We start from the raw sequence: 20,404 nt of genomic DNA, 5'->3' as shown, positions 1-20,404 counted from the left end.
GCTCACATTTATTTCTATGGTGAGCGTTCTAGGTCTTTGTTCTAAAGTCACTTAAAAAAAAAAAGAATACCAAGTAGGAAAATTGTGTGCCCTAGTACCCAACTCTTCCCCTTGGGGACCCAGGGCTACAGAAGAAGTTCATCCATTCAGTTTATGTTTTCTTCTAAAACACAGCTTTAGATATTAATAAAATTACTTAGAAAATGGTCCGGCGCGGTGGCTCACACCTGTAATCCCAGCACTTTGGGAGGCCGAGGCAGGTGGATCATTTAAAGTCAGGAGTTCAAAAAAATGATAGGTCACCTCACCCTGTCCTTCAGAGATAATACTGTTCACAATTTGGTTCACTTGCTTCCAGAGTTTTTCTCTATGCTTATATGTGTTTCATTTATTTATTTATTTTTACAGAAATGCAATTATATGTTCTGTTCTGCTACATTTTTTCAATTTAATATTTCTTGGATTTTTTCCATGTAAGTACATATATATCTTTTTGTTGAATACATGGAGTAAATTGTATGGATGTGGCGGAATTTATTTTGTCCTTTATTGGTGGACATCTGGGTTGTTTAATTTCATTTTATGGTGCAGGTACTGCAGCATGAACTTCCCTGTGTAGTGGTTGTGTACGCTATGTTGCCTGTTGGTAAAGAACTTAGACTTTGGAGGTAGAATTAGATCATCTTTCTCACTTACTGTTAAGTAAACCTTGGTCGGGTTATTTAACCACCTATACCTTAATTTCTCTCTTTTCAAACTGGGAATAACCACAGTACTTAACTCTTTAGAGTTGCTGTTAGATTATATAGTGACTGGCATGTCAATATTCAGTGAATATCGGCTATTATGATGCATATATATTTGCATTCTTATGTAGGTGTTTCTGTAAGAAAAAAACAAGTTAGAAGTGGAATTTCCGTGTCAGTGGCATACAGACTTGCATTTTGAAATTAATCTTTACCAATATGATATGTAAAAGAAGTCTCACTGTTACAGTTTGCATCTCCGTTTATTAGTAAAATCAGGTGTTACTTGTTTATTGACCTTTTCTATTTCTTCTATTAATTGTCTTTCATGTCCTGTGACCATTTTCTGTTTTGAACATTTTTTTTTTAATTGATTCAGTAGGTCTCTGAATGTTATGTAAATTAATCCTTTGTCATAGGTGCTGAGTACTTATTTCAAGTGTATCATTTACCTCTTAACTTAAAATTCTATTTTTTTTTTTTTTTTTTGCCAATCAGTTTGAGCTTATAAGGTTGCTCAGGTTAGCTTTGAACTGATGAATTCGCCTTCGCAAGCACCACGACCTCCGGCGGGAGCCACTTTGGACCCCTAAAATTCTATTTTTATGCCGAATTCTGTCTCCCAGTTTTGGTTAGTGTGCTCTGGGGTTTTTGACCCCTTCATAGTAATAGCTATTACTATTGTTACCAATACAGTAAATTCTTACAAGAACGTTCCATCTTTTGGGAGGAGGAGGAGGAGTAGTTATATTCAGGATCATATACATAACAATTGTTTAGCTTCAGTTCTGTGTTTATATGTGTCACTTATAACTGCCTGGGATATGTTCTGAGAAATACATTCAGGTGATTTTTGTCACTGTGCCTGTATCATAGAGTGTACTTATAAAAACCCAGGCTATATGTTATATTCTATTGCTCCTAGGCGCCAAACCTGTAACACAGCATGTTACTTTACTGAATATTGTTGGCAGTTGTAACATGGTGATAAGTATTTGTGTATCTAAACATATCAAAATATAGAAAAGGTTCAGTAAAAATAAGGTATCCTATGGGACCTCCATATGTGTGATCTGACATCATTATGCAGTACATGACTGTACTATAAATGCTATGGCCAGCCCTTTCCTACATGGTTTTCCCATTCCTTTGTCTTCATGTTGAAAACATTTTTTTTTTCCTAGTACATCAGCATTTGTCAGCTTTTAGAATAAGTTTTAAGGATTAGATTTTCCAAACAACTTTAAGCAGTTGATGAAAAGAGAAACATACTTTATCCAGTCTTAGAGGGAACTGACAATGAGTGACCTCCGTCTGTCAGGTCAACAAATGTGCTTGGTTGGCTTCAGGACAAACTATTCTTTCCTTCACTTGAGGGATACCAGTTATTTAGTCTCCACTAATGTCTGTGTTTCATCAGAGGCTGATTTATTTTGTTCTTTTAACTAGGAAGGAAATGGAGCTTCAGATCTGTCTTGGTTTATCTAGACCCAGTGTTTTTTTTTTTTTAATTTATTTACTCTGCAAAGCCTCTGTGGTCAGTGGAAATTGTAGACTATTTTTTTTCTCTTTATTCTGTCTTTAACAAACCCCTGGCAAATATTGGCTGCTTTTTTTTTTTTTTTTTTGACTTACATTGAGTTGCTATTTATCACATGGTGGGAAAAAGGTATCTTAGAGCAACTTTCTGCATCTTTGGGAGGGGAAGTGGAATTTGAAGGCTTTTCAGAATCTTGGCTACCCAATCTTTATCCTACTACTTGCGTGAATTGGGGGCAAAGATGTTAGGCAACAGAAATCTTTGTGCTGGTTCTTTGAGCCTTTCTATGTGACCACTATTATCTGCCTTTAAATGGATACACTTCTACATGTCCATTACAGATTGGATCTGTTTTCAGTGCTCTTAGCTTATTTGCAGTTTTTACTTTCTGCTTAGCATTTCATTAGGCTCTGAGGAATTGAGACTGTGTAAACCTGAACATTCTTTGCCATTTTGCTTTGCAGTTTTCCAGTTTATTTTATTTATTTATTTATTTTATTTTTTGAGATGGAGCCTCACTTTGTTGCCCAGGCTGGAGTGCAGTGGTGTGATCTCAGCTCACTGCAACCTCCGCCTCCCAGAATCAAGTGATTCTTCTGATTCAGCCTCCTGAGTAGCTGTGACTACAGGCATGTGCCACCACACCTGGCTAATTTTTGTATTTTTAGTAGAGATAGAGTTTTGCCGTGTTGGTCAGCCTGGTCTTGAACTCCTAACCTCAAGTGATCCTCCTGTCTTGTCCTCCCAAAGTGATGGGATTACAGGTGTGCGCCACCACAACCAGCCGAGTTTATTCATTTGTGATTTTGAGTGATTATACAGCTTTATTGTCTTTCTTTGAAATGAACAGCTAAGCCGGACATGGTGGTTCACTCCTTCCAGCACTTGTGGAAGGCCAAGTCAGGAGAATCACTTGAGCCAGGAGTTCGAGACCAGTCTGGGCAACAGGCTGTAATCCCGCCTATAATCCCAGCAATTTGGGAGTCCGAGGCAAGTGGATCACCCGAGGTCAGGAGTTAGAGACTCCCCCTGACCAATATGGTGAAAACCCATCTCTAACTAAAAATACAAAAAATAACTGGGTGTGGTGATGTGCGCCTGTGATCCCAGCTACTCAGGAGGCTGAGACAGGAGAATTGCTTGAACTCGTGAGGTGGAGGTTGCGGTGAGCCGAGATTGAGCCATTTTACTCCAGCCCGGGCAACAGAGTGAGACTCCCTCTCAAAAAACAAAAACAAAACATAGCTCAGGTGCAGAGGCACACACTACTACAAAAATTAGCTGGCTGTGGTGATGTGCGCCTATGGTCCCAGCTACTCTGGAGGCTGAGGTAAGAGACTTGATTGAGCCCTGGATTTCGAGGTTGCAAGGATCCCTGATCACATCATTGCACTCCAGCCTGGGTGAAAGAGACACTGTCTCAAAAACAAAACAGAAATGAAGCGAATGGTTAATATAACATCCAGCACAAGAACTCATGGAACTAGCACATAGTAAACATATACATGCATGCATTAATACGTATTTGCAGTATTCATATTATGTGGAAGAATTATAGCAGTTTTTAGAGCTCCAGACTTCAAAGATACCCCTCTTTGTTGGCTGTTATAATATAGGAATATTTTCCTTTTTTTTCTCTATTAACATAAATTATTGGATTAGATAATACTTTTTATATTAATTGCTTATTTCTTACAGATGTTCCTGTAGATAAAGATAATTGATATCTTTTGTCTGGCTATGTTAGAATTTTCTGTCATAGGTTTTTTTATGTTTATATGATATTAACTAATTGGAATAGTTATAAATTCAGCAGTAAGAGATGCTGTAAATCTAGACTAGTAAGTTCCAGGATCCTTGGACTGAAATATTTATTTACCAAATATTAGTTAATGTAACTGTATGGTTCCTCGCCTAGAACCTTAATTTCCAGGTGTGAATAATAAAACTTATACATAAGAAACAAGTTAAAGCAAGGCTAAAACTGTGTAAACTTAAGTACAATGTTTCTGCTAAAAATTTTAAATAGTATTACAAAAATCAGAATGAAAATAATCTACCATTTGAGGATTTTTCAACTAAGACTTTAAAATGTAAATGCTCTAGAGCATAAAAAATCAGGATTGGGTATTATTAAATAATTGAATAGTTTTTTTTTTTTTAGCTTTTATTAGAATAGATCATTGTAGTTGCTGCCTTAAAATTTAAGTGTCTAAAGAGAAAAATTATATTTGTAAAACTTTATCTTTTGTAACCTAATGTATTGCCATGTGCATGTATCATTTATTTATTATTTTTTTTTTGAGACAGGGTCTTTCTTTGTCACCCAGGCTGGAGTACAGTGGCACAATCATGGCTCACTGCAGCCTTGACTTCCTAGGCTCAAGTGATCCTCTCTGCTCAGCCTCCCAAGTAGCTAGGACTGCAGGCGTGTGCACCATCACACCCAGCTCTTTTTTTATTTGTTTGTTAATCAATGAGAGCTTGTAACGTTGCTCAGGTTGGCCTTGAACTCATGGCCTCACCTCCTCAAGCACCAGGACATCTGGCCAGAGCCACTGCGGCCCCAACCCAGCTCTTTTTTTAAGTAGACTTTAACAAAAATAAAATCTTAGTCTGATTTGTGAGCTATAGATTATCTAGCATTGTTATGAACCAGTTTAACATTTTAATTAATATAGTGTTGTGGAAAGCATATAAACTTTAAACCTTTTCTGCATCTAAGCATGATAAAGGCTGATTTTACATTGAACTACAGGTTTCTGTGGATCGCTGCTGAAGTTCTGTCTGAAAATTGTGCTGAAGTGAATTTTCTGTTAGAAGAACTTGCTTGCTACTGTCCTGTCAAGATGATTGCAACACCTGTGAAACATCCAAGAATTTACTTACCTTCAGAGACATCGTCTCAAAGGAAAGATCTACCCATGGATGCAATCTTTTTTGACAGCATACCTTCAGGCACACTTACTCCTGTAAAAGATTTGGTGAAATATCAGAACTCCTCTTTAAAGTTGAATGACCATAAAAAGAATCAGTTCCTAGAAATGACAACTTTTAACAATAAAAATATATTTCAATCAACCATGCTGGCAGAGGCTGCCATCTCTAACAGTTCTCTTGATATCAGTGTTATAAAGCCCAACAAGGATGGATTAAAAAATAAAGCAAACTATGAATCACCAGGAAAAATATTTCAAAGAATGAAAGAAAAAGTACTGCATGACAAGCAAGAACAGCCATCAAGAAACAATAGTTTGTTGGAACCACAGAAAAGTGGAAGTAGTGAAACCTTCACTCCTAACAGAGTTGGCAAAAATCTACTGCAGCATACCTACCTCTGTGAAGAAAAGGAAAACAACAAATTATTCCAGTCAGATAACAGTTCACTAAGAGGTTAGTTTTATGTGTTAGCTAAAAAGCTGTAATGTCTTAAGTGTTTAATGTGTCAGACACTGTTTTAGGTGCTAGAATATAGCTGTGAGTAAAATGGACAAAAATCCTTGCCTTTGTGTAACTCACATTCATGTGGTGGGAAGACATAATGAACATATTAAACAAGTAATTTTTTATGGCATAATAGAAAAGAAAAAGAAGAAAAAGGAGAATTAGGATGCTGGGGAAGAGTTGGAGGGGGATGTAATTTTCAGTGAAGTGGTCAGTGAAGCTTCAATAAGAAGATGGAAATTTGAGCCCACAAAATTGAATGAGATAATAGATATACGTATCTTGAGGAATGGGGAAGGATGATCTAGGCAGGTAACAGCTGTTATAAACGCCTTGAAATAGGAGCATGCCTGACATGTTGAATGACTAGCTAAGAAGTTAGTGTATCATGGAGTGATTAGATAGAGCTGAGGAGGGAGAAATAAGGGTGGGTCAGATAATGTAAGGGCCTTATAGGTAAATATAAGAGTTTTGCCTTTTACTGTGAGCAGAATAAGGCATTGGAGGGTTTTGAGCATGTGAATGACAAGATCTGAATTATGAGGGTTTTTTTTGGTTTGTTGATTAACCATTGAGTACAATGACTTAAGTTTTTAAAATACCACTCTGGCTGTTCTGAAATAGTTACTACAGTAAGCCAGATGACAGCCAGTGTTGGCTTGGTTCATGTGTTAGTAGTGAAGATACTAGGTGGCTGGACTCTGGCTGTGTTTTGAAGGGATAGCCAATAGGATTAGCTCATAGATTGGGTGTAGAATATAAGACAAAAAGATATAAAGGACAGCTCAGGGTGTTTTTTGTTTTGTTATTTGATTGTGGCCTAAGCAACCAAGAAGATGATTTAACTGAAATGGGACAGACTGAAGGAGGAATGAAGTGCGGGCTCAATAGTTAAGATTTTTGTCATGTTAATTTTGATAATGTCTATTAAAGATCTAAGTTTAGGTATAATTAGGGTGTTGGAAAAAACTAATGGGAATATAAGGAAATGATTAAGGCGACAAAAGTACATTTGGGAATTTCTAGCACCTAAATGGTATTTCAAAAGCAATGAGATTAGATGAAGTCATCAAGGAGTAAGTGTAGAAAGAAAAAACATTCAAGACCTGCACCCTTGGGTACTCCAGCTTTACAAGGTAGAATAGAGTAGAAAGGCCAACTGAGTGTTGTGGCTCACGCCTGTAATCCCAGCACTTTGGAAGGCCGAGGCGGGCAGATGACCTGAGGTTGAGAGTTGGAGACCAGCCAGACCAACATGGAGAAACCCTTTCTCTACTAAAAATACAAAATTAGCCAGGCGTGGTGGTACATGCCTGTAATCCCAGCTACTCAGGAGGCTGAGGCAGGAGAATCTTGAATCTGGCAGGCGGAGGTTGTAGTGAGCCGAGATCGTGCTATTGCATTCCAGCCTGGGCAACAAGAGCAGAGCTCTAAGGGGAAAACAAACAAACAAAAAAAAAAGAGTAGAAAGGCCACTGAGAATACCAGGAGAGTGATACAGTGAAAGCCAAGAGAACGAAGTACTTTAAGTTGGGAGTTGTCAGCTGTCTACTGCTTCTAATTGGTCAAGTAGGCTGAGATTCTACTGGTCGATTCAGCAATAGGAAGTCGTTGTTGACTTTTTAAGGGTGGTTTTGGAGGAATGATAGCAATGAAAACATTTGAAAGGGTTCAGGAGAGAACATGACAAGAGGAATTGGCAGTAGTGAACATAGACAGGTCTTTTTGAGGGGGGCAAAGAAATAATGGCAAGTGTAGTTTAAAGTTTTATCATTTTTAATACTTGGTGAAATGCAGCATTTTTGTATGCTGTTGGGAATAATGAGGTAGGAAGAAAAAAATTGAAATTGCTAGTATGATGCCCTTTAGTAATTGATTGAGAGGAAATATCATCTAATGCATCATTAGAGGTTTGACCAGAACACAGCAGACCAATTGTTAACAGAAAAGAAAGCCGTTTACACAGACTTTGGTGGGTCATTATTGTATGACTTCACAAATAATCTGAAATAAGAAGTAAAGTCATCAGCTGAGCGAATGTGGAAAGCAGTTTGAGGAGGTAGAGGTTTGAATAGTTTGGAAGAGGCCTAAATTTGATTTCCTGGGTAACACAGAAGAGCTGTTTAAGATATATGGACATGAATTTAAACTGGAACCACTAAATATGGCTATGAGTTTTCCTTTAACCCTGTGTAGCTGCTAAGGTGCTGGTATAGAATAGGGAGGGAATTGGATTTAACTGGGTTGTAATTTTGCCAAATAGAATAAAGTGACAGAGGACAGAGGAGTTAAGGGTGTATGTGAAGGAGTCATGGTGAAATTTAAGTTGATCAATGAGGGCAAAGGATCTGAAGGAGATGAGGGATTGTGAAGAAGTAAACGTTTTGTTTGGATAGTCACTGGATTTGAGAGAATTATCTGGAAAGATAGACACTATAACAGTTGAAATCGAGATTTTACTGAGTTTCAGTCATTGATAATGAAAGGTATTTTACATGTATTATCTCTCTCTTTTTTGAGATGGAGTTTCAGTTTTGTTGCCCAGGCTGGAATGCAATGGCATGATCTCGGCTCACCGCAACCTCTGCCGCCGAGATACAAGCGTGTCTCCTGCCTCAGCATTCCTGAGCAGCTGGGATTACAGGCATGCACCACCATGCCTGACTAATTTTGTATTTTTAGTAGAGATGGTTTTTTCCATGTTGGTCAGGCTGGTCTCGAACTCCTGACCTCAGGTGATCTGCCTGCTATTGCTTCCCAGAGTGCTGGGATTACAGGCATGAGCCACCAAGCCTGGGCTTATTATCTCTTTTAATCCTTTCAACAAACACCCATTAGAAGTCTGTAAATGGGGTTTATAGAGAGAGTAAGTCTGCTTGCTGTATGTCTCATAGGTAACAAGTGATAGGCTGAGAACTGAATATAGCTATCTCTTAGAAAGCCCATGTTCTTAACCACTATACAGTAGGTTGTAGGTATGTTGTTGAATTTCCAAGACAGTGACATATTCCAACATAGTTTTCTAAGGGAGTTTGGGGGTAGAAGTGGGGAGACTCACAAAGTCATCTATTTGGCATATAGCCTAGGATAAAAGGAAGAAGCAAATGAAGTAATGCAGATTAAATTGTTTAAATACAATAAGGTAGCGTTTGAGAGTAAGAAATACCTGTTTTGAGAATTTGGTGACCCCTTTCCCCCAGAAAATATACACACAAATACAAACACAAATTTTATATATAGTTTTAGAAACCTTTTAGAGAGTCTGCATGAACCTTGGATTCCCAAATAAGTGAATAAATATAACTTGTTGCATTTGATTGAATTACTACTGAATTGTCTTGCCATTTTCAGTAGAATGAGTTAAAGATACAGAAATTTATCATTTCTTTTTGTGACATGTTGTTATAACAATCTTTATATTAACGATTTCTGAGATCAAAGTGGCATACTTAATTAAAGCATAGTCACTACCAGTTTTTTCAAGTATAAGATTTAAAATTAAACATATAAGATAATTATTCTCGGGATCAAATTTTAAGTCTTTTATCACCGCCTTTTTGTGTGAAAGAAACTACATTTGAGAACCTTAAGCTTCAAAGATCTAGGAGGTAAAGCATAATAAAATGTAAGCTGTGCTATTAGTCTTTATTTGTTTTAGTTGAGAAACCTTTGACTTCTGAGTGTCTGGAGGCCTACTAAAGAGCTGTCTAAAGAACATTAATTATGGTTGAGTCTGCTGTTGCATCTCAACATTTTAATTTTTAATGAATAAGTTGGAACTCTTTGACTGTCTTTTATGCTTTTGAACTTTACAGCAAGCAGAGAAGAATCAGAGTTTTCAAGACTGGGTGACACTTTATATTGTAAGCTTAACATACACGTATCCAATCTGTGGCAGCACCAGAATTCCAGATCTCTAGGTTTCTAAGTCTAATACTTTTGTCTAAAGCTGGCAGGTTGTCTTGGAGAAGGTTTTAAAAAATTCTTCCTCATCATAATGTTGGTATAGAGAACGGGGTAAAGGTATGAAAAGATAGTACAGTGAAAAATGTATGTAACTATCATATATTGCAAAAGTACTATACTGGTTTGATCATTACTAAATCTAAGTGTCTTTGTTTCAAGAATTTTAAAAACTGTTTTTTTCTTTGTGACTAATACAATTCAACTTCTTCTTTCTTTAAAAGACAAAACCTTAACCTCAGTCCAAGAAGTTTCTCTAGAATCATCAAATAATGATACTTTCCTCCTGGTCCAACAAAAGATTCAGTGCCAGCAGGAAAAGAAAGTACCACTGCACAATTTAACTTACGGTAAACTATTTTTTGTCTGTTTTTTGTTTGTTACTTAAGTATATTATTACATGTCCTAGGTAATTATTTTCCCTGTGTGGGCATTAAACTTTGGCTGTGGACAAAAGCTTGAATCGTAAAAGAGACACTCGGAGAAAGACTGGGCAGGCGGGTGGAACATTCCTAACCTAAATTTCTCTTTTAATTTTATGTCATCCTTCTATAAATTTTGTTTTGTTTCGTGTTTTTTGCAGAACTTCCAACTCTGAATCAAGAACAGGAAAATTTTTTGGCTGCAGAAGCCCCAAACAAGGCATTAACTAGAGCTCAGTTGGCTAAACAAATTCTTCACTCAAAGGAAAATACAGTTGCAACCACTGGGTCTAAAAAGGACACATTTGTTTTAGAAGGCATAGATTCTGCTGATGAAAAGTTTCAAAATACTAACGCTGAGACTCTCAATACTAATTGTGTTCCTATTGGCAGTCTGTTAACGGTTTCTGAGAGTGAGAGGAGGACAGAAGGCACTTCGCAACAGGAAGTTAAGGAAGGAGATGAAAAAGCAGTGCCTGGGGTCACTGGTCTACCAGGTTCCACGAAAGATACATGTAAAATTGTACTTGCAACACCAAGACTTCATATAACAATACCTCGGAGGTCAAAAAGAAATGTTTCAAAGCTTTCTCCAAGAATATTTCAAACTATAACAAATGAAGTTAAAAAAAATCAGGTGGGAAAACTTTTAAGGCAGATATATTTTTACCCCATTCTTCAAGAGCTTTTAATGTTCTCTCGTTATTTTTTTTTTCCTAGCTAGGATTTGGACCTGTATGCTTCATTATTAACAGTGTCTTCATTATCATGTTTGTTTTATTATATACTATAGTGACCTAGTGAAAAGAACAGTGAGCTGAATGTAACAAGACCCAGGCGTTAAGTCTTACCTTGCTGTATTACTAGTTGTGTAGTCTTCAGTAATTTGCTTGTTCCCTTTGGTAATGAACACTGAATTCATATCTGCCCTTTTTTTCTGATACTTAGGGTGCTGTTAAAACAATTAGATCACTTAAGATAGAAAGGAATTGTAGTATCTGAAGATTTGAGAATTTTTTCCGAATTAAATATAGAGTAATCAATAAAAGACATTAAAGCATCAAACGGTTACATTAGGGTGAATTCTCTGAAGAAAGTGGAAAGGAAATACAGACTTAAGGAGGAAGATGGAGTGAAAAATCTCCAATTGTTAAAGGTTTGCCCATTATTTATTTATTTATTTATATTTTGAGACCATGTTGGCCAAGCTGGTCTCCTAACTCCTGACCTCAAGCTATCCTCCTGTCTCAGCGTTCCAAAGTGTTGGGATTAAAGGTGTGAGCCACTGCATCCAGCCATTAATTCTTAAATGGATGATGGAGGTTATAAAATTGAGATGGTGTATAAATTCTATCTAAATTTTAATTAATCAATTTTTTAAATGAGGCCCTACTCTGTTTCCCAGGCTGGCTTCTTGGGCATCTAAGCCTCTGTGGTAGCCATCTAAATTATTATTATTAATTTTATTGCATTTTAGGTTTTGGGGTACATGTGCAGAACATGCAAGATAGTTGCATAGGTACACACATGGCAGTGTGTTCTGCTGTCTTCCTCCCCTTCACCCACATTTGGCATTTCTCCCCAGGCTATCCCTTCCCAGCTCCCCCCACCACTGTCCCTCCCCTATTTCCCCCAATAGACCCCAGTGTGTAGTACTCCCCTCCCTGTGTCCATGTGTTCTCATTTTTCATCACCCGCCTATGAGTGAGAATATGCGGTATTTCATTTTCTGTTCTTGTATCAGTTTGCTGAGAATGATGTTCTCCAGATTCATCCATGTCCCTACAAAGGACACGAACTCATCATTTTTGATTGCTGCATAATATTACATAGTGTATATATGCCACATTTTCCCAGTCCAGTCTATCATCAATGGGCATATGGGTTGGTTCCAGGTTTTTGCTATTGTAAACAGTGCTGCAATGAACATTCGTGTGCATGTGTCCTTATAGTAAAACGATTTATAGTCTTTGGGATATATACCAAGTAATGGGATTGCTGGGTCAAATGGAATTTCTATTTCTAAGGCCTTGAGGAATCGCCACACTGTCTTCCACAATGGTTGAACTAATTTACACTCCCACCAGCAGTGTAAAAGTGTTCCTATTTCTCTGCATCCTCTCCAGCATCTGTTGTCTCCAGATTTTTTAATGATCGCCATTCTAACTGGCGTGAGATGGTATCTCAATGTGGTTTTAATTTGATGAGCATTTTTTCATATGATTGTTGGCCTCATGTATGTCTTCTTTTATAAAGTGTCTGTTCATATCCTTTGCCCATTTTTGGATGGGCTTGTTTGTTTTTTTCCTGTAAATCTGCGTTCTTTGTAAATTCTGGATATCAGCCTTTTGTCAGATGGGTAAACTGCAAAAATTTTTCCCATTCTGTTGGTTGCTGAGTCACTCTAGTGACTGTTTCTTTTGCCGTGCAGAAGCTGTGGAGTTTGATTAGGTCCCATTTGTCTATTTTGGCTTTTGTTGCCAATGCTTTTGGTGTTTTGTTCCTGAAGTCCTTGCCTACTCCTATGTCCTGGATGGTTTTGCCTAGATTTTCTTCTAGGGTTTTTATGGTTCCTGGTCTTATGTTTAAGTCTTTAATTTATTGGGAGTTAATTTTAGTGTAAGGTGTCAGGAAGGGGTCCAGTTTCTGCTTTCTGCACATGGCTAGCCAGTTTTCCCAACACCATGTATTAAACAGGGAATCCTTTCTCCATTGCTTGTTTTTGTCAGGTTTATCAAAGATTGTATGGTTGTAGATATGTTGTGTTGCCTCCGGTGCCTCTGTTCTGTTCCATTGGTCTGTATCTCTGTTTTGGTACCAGTACCATGCTGTTTTGATTACTGTAGCCTTGTAGTATAGTTTGAAGTCCAGTAGTGTGATGCCTCCCGCTGTGTTCTTTTTGCTTAGAATTGACTTGGCTATGTGGGCTCTCTTTTGGTTCCATATGAAGTTCATGGTGTGCTTTTCCAGTTCTGTGAAGAAGGTCATTGGTAGCTTGATGGGGATAGCGTTGATTCTGTAAATTACTTTGGGCAGTATAGGCATTTTCACGATATTGATTCTTCCTAACCATGAACATGGAATGTTTCTCCATCTGTTTGTGTCTTCTCTGATTTCGTTGAGCAGTTGTTTGTAGTTTTCCTTGAAGAGGTCCCTTACATTCCTTGTAAGTTGTATTCCTAGGTATTTTTTTTTTGTAGCAATTGTGAATGGCAGTTCGTCCTTGATTTGGCTGTCTTTAAGTCTGTTATTGGTGTAGAGGAATGCTTGTGATTTTTGCACATTGATTTTATATCCTGAGACTTTGCTGAAGTTGCTTATCAGTTTCAGGAGTTTTTGGGCTGAGGCGATGGGGTCTTCTAGGTATACTATCATGTCGTCTGCAAATGGAGACAATTTGGCTTCCACCTTTTCTATTTGAATACCCTTAATTTCTTTTTCTTGCCTGATTGCTCTGGCTAGAACTTCCTGCACTATATTGAATAGGAGTGGTGAAAGAGGGCATCCTTGTCTAGTGCCGGATTTCAAAGGGAATGCTTCCAGTTTTTGCTCATTCAGTATGATATTGGCTGTTGGTTTGTCATAAATAGCTTTTATTACTTTGAGATACGTTCCATCGATACCGAGTTTATTGAGGGTTTTTAGCATAAAGGGCTGTTGAATTTTCTCGAACGTCTTCTTTGCATCAATTGAGATAATCATGTGGGTTTTGTTTTTGGTTCTGTTTATGTGGTGAATTACGTTTATAGACTTTCATATGTTGAACCAGCCTTGCATCCCCCGTATGAATTCTACTTGATTATGATGGATAAGTTTTTTGATGTGCTGTTGCAATCGGTTTGTCAGTATTTTATTGAAGATTTTTGCATCTATGTTCATCATGGATATTGGCCTGAAGTTTTCTTTTCTTGTTGAGTCTCTGCCGGGTTTTGGTATCAGGATGATGTTGGTCTCATAAAATGATTTGGGAAGGATTCCCTCTTTTTGGATTATTTGGAATAGTTTCAGAAGGAATGGTACCAGCTCCTCTTTGTATGTCTGATAGAATTCAGCTGTGAACCCATCTGGACCTGGGCTTTGTTTGAGTGATAGGCTCTTAATTGCTGCCTCGACTTCAGACCTTGTTATTGGTCTGTTCATAGTTTTGGCTTCCTCCTGGTTTAGGCTTGGGAGGATGCAGGTGTCTAGGAATTTATCCATTTCTTCCAGGTTTACTAACTTATGTGCATAGAGTTGTTTATAATATTCTCTGATGATGGTTTGAATGTCTGTGGAATCTGTGGTGATTTCCCCTTTATTGTTTATTATTACATCTATTTGGTTGTTCTCTCTTTTCTTTTTTATCAGTTTGGCTAGTGGTCTGTCTATTTTGTTGATCTTTTCAAAAAACCAGCTCTTGGATTTATTGATTTTTTTGAAGCATTTTTCGTGTCTCTATCTTCTTCAGTTCTGCTCTGATCTTAGTTATTTCTTGTCTTCTGCTAGGTTTTGAGTTTTTTTGATATTGCTCCTCTAGCTCTTTCAATTTTGACGACAGGGTGTCAATTTTGGATCTCTCCACTCTTCTCATATGGGCACTTATTGCTATATATTTTCCTCTGGAGACTGCTTTAAATGTGTCCCAGAGATTATGGTATGTTGTGTGTTCATTCTCGTTGGTTTCGAAGAACTTCTTTATTTCTGCCTTCATTTCATTGTTTATCCAGTCAACATTCAAGATCCAGTTGTTCAGTTTCTATGAAGCTGTGCGGTTCTGAGTTAGTTTCTGAATTCTGAGTTCTAACTGGATTGCACTGTGGTCTGAGAGACTGTTTGTTATGATTTCAGTTGTTTTGCATTTGCTGAGGATTGCTTTACTTCCAATTATGTGGTCAATTTTAGAGTAGGTGTGATGTGGTGCTGAGAAGAATGTATATTCTGTGGATTTGGGGTGGAGAGTTCTGTAAATGTCTATCAAGTTTGCTTGTTCCAAGTCTGAGTTCAAGCCCTGGATATCCTTGTTAATTTTCTGTCTGGTTGATCTGTCTAATATTGACAGTGGAGTGTTAAAGTCTCCCACTGTTATTGTGTGGGAGTCTAAGTCTTTTTGTAAGTCGTTAAGAACTTGCCTTGTATATCTGGGTGCTCCTGTATTGGGTCCATATATATTTAGGATCGTTAGCTCTTCTTGTTGTATCGATCCTTTTACCATTATGTAATGACCTTCTTTGTCTCTTTTGATCTTCGTTGCTTTAAAGTCTATTTTATCAGAGATGAGAATTGCAACTCCTGCTCTTTTTTTGCTCTCCATCTGCTTGGTAAATCTTCCTCCATTCCTTTATTTTGAGTCTTTGTGTATCCTTGCATGTGAGATGGGTTTCCTGGATACAGCACACCGATGGGTTTTGGTTTTTTATCCAATTTGTCAGTCTGTGTCTTTTGATTGGTGCATTTAGTCCATTTACATTAAGGGTTAATATTGTTATTTGTGAATTTGATACTGCCATTTTGATGCTAGCTGACTGTTTTGCCCGTTAGTTGATGCAGATTCTTCATTTTGTTGATGCTCTTTAGCATTTGGTATGTTTTTGGAATGGCTGGTACTGGTTGTTCCTTTCTATGTGTAGTGCCTCTTTCAGGAGCTCTTGTAAAGCAGGCCTGGTGGTGACAAAATCTCTGAGTACTTGCTTGTTTGCGAAGGATTTTATTTTTCCTTCACTTCTGAAGCTCAGTTTGGCTGGATATGAAATTCTGGGTTGAAAGTTCTTTTCTTTAAGGATGTTGAATATTGGCCCCCACTCTCTTCTGGCTTGTAGTGTTTCTGCCGAGAGATCTGCTGTGAGTCTGATGGGCTTCCCTTTGTGGGTGACCCAACCTTTCTCTCTGGCTGCCCTTAGTATTTTCTCCTTCATTTCAGCCCTGGTGAATCTGATGATTATGTGCCTTGGGGTTGCTCTTCTTGTGGAATATCTTTGAGGTGTTGTATGTATTTCCTGGACTTGACTATTGGCCCGCCTTGCTAGGTTGGGGAAATTTTTCTGGATAATGTCCTGAAGAGTACTTTCCAGCTTGGATTCATTCCCTTCGCCACATTCTGGTACACCTATCAAACGTAGGTTAAGTCTCTTCACATAGTCCCACATTTCTTGGAGACTTTGTTCATTCCTTTTTGCGCTTTTTTCTCTAATCTTGGTTTCTCGTTTTATTTCATTGAGTTGATCTTCGACTTCTGATATTCTTTCTTCTGCTTGGTCAATTCGGCTGTTGAAACTTGTGCATGCTTCGTGAAGTTCTCGTGTTGTGTTTTTCAGCTCCTTCAATTCATTCATATTCCTCTCTTAGTTGTTCATTCTTGTTATCATTTTCTCGAATCTTTTTTCAAATCTGTTTTCAAATCTTTTTTCAAGGTTCTTAGTTTCTTTTCATTGATTTAGAACATGTTCTTTTAGCTCATGGAAGTTTCTCATTACCCACCTTCTGAAGTCTGATTCCGTCATTTCATCACACTCATTCTCCATCCAGTTTTGTTCCCTTGCTGGTGAGGAGTTTTGGTCCTTGGTAGGAGGTGAGGTGTTTTGGTTTCAGGTGTTTTTTTTCTTTTTGTGCTGGTTTCTTCCCATCTTTGCGGGTTTATCCACCTGTCGTCTGAGTAGTTGCTGACTTTTCGATTGGGTCTCTGAGTGGGTGCCCAGATTGTTGATGATGAAGTATTTCTGTTACTTAGTTTTTCTTCTAACAGTCTAGCCCCTGTGCTGTAGGACTGCTGAGGTTTACTCCAGGCCCTGCTTGTCTGGGGTACACCTATAGCAGCTGTGGAACAGTGAGGGGTGCTACCAGTTTCTTCTTCTGCTATCTTTTTTCCAGAATGATGCCTGCCAAATGTCAGTCTGATCAGTCCTTTTTGAGGTGACTCTTTGGATATACAGGGGTCAGGGAGCTACTTGAGGAGTCGGTCTGTACTTTATAGGAGCTCAAGTGCTGAGGTATGAGCTCTGTTGATCATTCAGGGCGGTTAGGCCAGTACGTTTAAGTCTGCTGCAGCAGAACTCATAAAACCCCTTTTTTTCCTCAGATGCTCTGTCTCGGGGAGTTAGGCTTTCTTTGTGAGTATCCGTTGCACCTTCCTGCCCAGCTAGGAGGCAGTCTAGTCACTATTTGCCTGTCGAGGCTCTGCCCTGCTGCCACAGGCTCCCTCTTTTTGGCAGAGTCTCTCTGTTATGGCGGGTTGCCTCGGCAACGGCAGACTGCGTCAGCAATGGGAATGTACCTCAGTAGGGGCGGTATTCCTCGGTAATGGCGGATGCCCCTCCCCCACCGAGCTGTACCGTTGCGAGCTGCACCATCCTGGGTTCAGCTGTGCCCACAGTGAAACTCTCAACCCCAAGCGTTTTGAATCACGGTTTTTTTTGTCCCTGTGGGGGTGGGACCCGCGGAGCCTGATCATCTGGCTCCCTGCCTCAGAGCCCTGTTTTTTTTTTTGTTTTGTTCTGTTTTGTTTTGTTTTTTTAAGTAGAAAGGTTGACTCTCTTCCAGGTGTTTCAGTCGGCTGCTGATACGGCACGGGGATCTGTGTGATTTCCCATGCAGTGACCCACCGCGCCGGCTCACACTTCTCTTCCCGGTAATCTCCTAGTCTGGCTCGCTGTCCAAGTCCCATTTAATCAGATGGATATGCTAATCTCCCCTCCCACATCTCAGATTGCTGGTTTAACAGGGCATCCAGACCAGTGCATTCTGTGCAGAGTGCTGCTGCGCTGAGGCGCTGGCCAAAGCGGCCGCGCAAGCCTTAACAGCTGTACTGGGGTCCCGTGTCTCTCCTACACCTGGGAATTTCTCCGTTCTGTGGGCAACAAAGATCAGTCTGGAAATGCGGATTGAACTCACCCTCTGCATCTTCACTGACAGCTGCAATCCTGATTTGCTCCTACCGCGCCATCTTGGCAGTCCCCTCTCGCCATCTAAATTTTAAAGTGCGACATGCCAGTTATGGTTTTATATCTCAGTATATTCACTGGAAATCACATTATTTGAAAATATTTAAACTTTTATTTATTTTTTTTTTTGGAGACGGAGTCTCGCTCTGTCACCCAGGATGGAGGGCAGTGACACAATCTTGGCTCACTGCAACCTCTGCCTCCTGGGTTCATGCAATTCTCTTGCCTCAGCCTCCCTAGTAGCTGGGACTACAGGTATGCACTGCCATGTCCGGCTAAGTTTTTTATTTTCATTTTTGTATTTTAGTAGAGATCGGGTTTCCCCATGTTGCCTGGGCTGGTCTTGAACTCCTGAGCTCAGGTCATTCGTCTTCCTTTGGCCTCCCAAAGTGCAATTATAGTTGTGAGCCACTGTGCCCGGCCTGAAAGTATTTAAACTTTTGATGAAAGGTTTTGGATGTTGACTTAAAAATGTGTGAGTGGGTTAAGCAGAAAAGTTTGAAGGCAACTGTTTTAAGAGGCCCCATAGTACTAATTCCATCATCTCTATAGTGCTGTTTATTTCAGTTTCCACAAGAAGTCCAAGCTTCCCAAGACTCTTATCCCTATTTAGTTCTGTACATCACTAATTTTGTCTCAATTTCTCACTCAGACCTAATTCTACATACATTACATTGTGTCCTTTTGAACTACAGTTATGTCATAAACAAAATGTTTTATTCCCTGTCTTCTATGAAGATTTCTTAATCTTGCTCTAACTAAAATACGTCTTCTACAAACAACCGACTCAAGTGGTGGCTCCTTTTTTCTCATATCCAAAATTCTGCTGGACCTAGAGATGACATAAGATGTGTTTCTCTTTCTCCTTATTGCTATTTGAGACAGTTTTTTCTTCCTTTTTTCTAAAGCTTCTTTGAAGCACATGCCATAAAACTTTATCAGTTGTATACATCTGTAATACAACCTCCTAGTTATGACCTTGCGTTTTTAAGTGTTTGACACCTATTAGTTTTCCCTGTACTACTTCTGTCATAATCTCTGGTTACATCTGCACTCGTTCAGATGATCCGTCCAACCTTCTTTTTTTGATAGTGACCTCTCTCCTACCTTTACCCTCTACCATAGACATCCCATTCCTTCTCATTACCAAATAAACATGCACTGAATTTTCTTTCAGACGTGCCACTCTCTCACTGACAACTTCTATAGTTCTGATCATTCCCCTCTAGCTGTTCTCCTACTCCTCCCCATTAATGTTCTGACCCCACTAAGACAGCATTCATCCATCAACTCTCATGTCCTCATTTCCCTAGTCCATCACTATAACGATTATAGGTTATAAGTCTCAACTCTTTTTTTCTCTTTGTCTTCCACTGGCAAAATCTCAACCCTTGTTTTAAATTTAACTCTACATTCCTGTACCAGACAGCTGAAAATGGCTGTAGCAAAACCACACAACTGTGCTGACTCATCTCATTTAAATTTGACAACAAACCTTAAATGGCCTCTCAGTATTGCCCCATTACTCCTGGTAATTTCACTTGTCAATCTACTCTGACTTTCCTGGAAGAGTAACTCACTTTTTCTCTCCAAAAACCTCCAGACCTTCTCTTTATTCCCATTTCATTGAAAACTTCATAATCCCATCACAGAATCTAACTGCTGCTGTTTTCACATACAGCATTCCCTCCTGTTAAAAATGGATGAACTATTTGTGTTCCTTTTCAGGACCCATTCATTTCCTCTTACCATCTAAAGGACATTGCCTTTTCAATTGCCCCCTCAATTTTTTTTTTCTAGATCATTCTCTTTAGCATATATACATGTTGAAACATGGCCTGCATTTTTTTCTTTTCTTTTTTTTTTTTTTTTTGAGATGGAGTTTCGCTCTGGTTACCCAGGCTGGAGTGCAATGGCGCGATCTCGGCTCACTGCACCCTCCGCCTCCTGGGTTCAGGCAATTCTCCTGCCTCAGCCTCCCGAGTAGCTGGGATTACAGGCAAGCACCACCATGTCCAGCTAATTTTTTATATTTTTAGTGGAGACGGGGTTTCACCATGTTGACCAGGATGGTCTCGATCTCTCGACCTCGTGATCCACCTGTCTCGGCCTCCCAAAGTGCTGGGATTACAGGCTTGAGCCACCGCGCCCGGCCGGCCTGCAGTTTTTTAAAAACATGCGAACAAAAGTCCGTCTTTCCTTTCTCCCTTATCCAACTCCAACTGCTACAACATTTGTTGTTTCCCTTTTATAGCAAAATACTTTGAAAGAGGTCTTATGTATTCATGGTTTTAAGTTCTTCATTCCTTCTTGAACATGTTTCACTTTGGACTATGCATAAAATATCTACTATTATGAATATTGCCCTTTCCAAGT

General features: G+C 39.0%; 1 protein-coding gene across 4 annotated transcripts in view; it reads left to right on the top strand.

The window, feature by feature from the left end:
• MIS18BP1 (MIS18 binding protein 1) overlaps nucleotides 1-20,404 on the top strand; it is a 68,705-nt gene that overhangs the window by 379 nt on the left and 47,922 nt on the right. For 2 of the 4 annotated variants that reach the window (XM_035260420.3, XM_035260419.3), the window contains exons 2-5: nucleotides 409-473; nucleotides 5,045-5,679; nucleotides 9,918-10,043; nucleotides 10,277-10,752. In XM_035260420.3, coding sequence (XP_035116311.2) covers nucleotides 421-473; nucleotides 5,045-5,679; nucleotides 9,918-10,043; nucleotides 10,277-10,752 — 1,290 coding nt within the window. In that variant the 5' untranslated portion in view covers nucleotides 409-420. The remainder of the gene's footprint in view (nucleotides 1-408; nucleotides 474-5,044; nucleotides 5,680-9,917; nucleotides 10,044-10,276; nucleotides 10,753-20,404) is intronic. The other 2 variants (XM_078334832.1, XM_078334831.1) reach the window with 1 other exon arrangement.

This window comes from Callithrix jacchus, chromosome 8 (genome assembly GCF_049354715.1).
Source record: "Callithrix jacchus isolate 240 chromosome 8, calJac240_pri, whole genome shotgun sequence".
Taxonomy (NCBI): Eukaryota; Metazoa; Chordata; class Mammalia; order Primates; family Cebidae; genus Callithrix; species Callithrix jacchus.
This window is presented reverse-complemented; position numbering and strand designations above follow the sequence as displayed.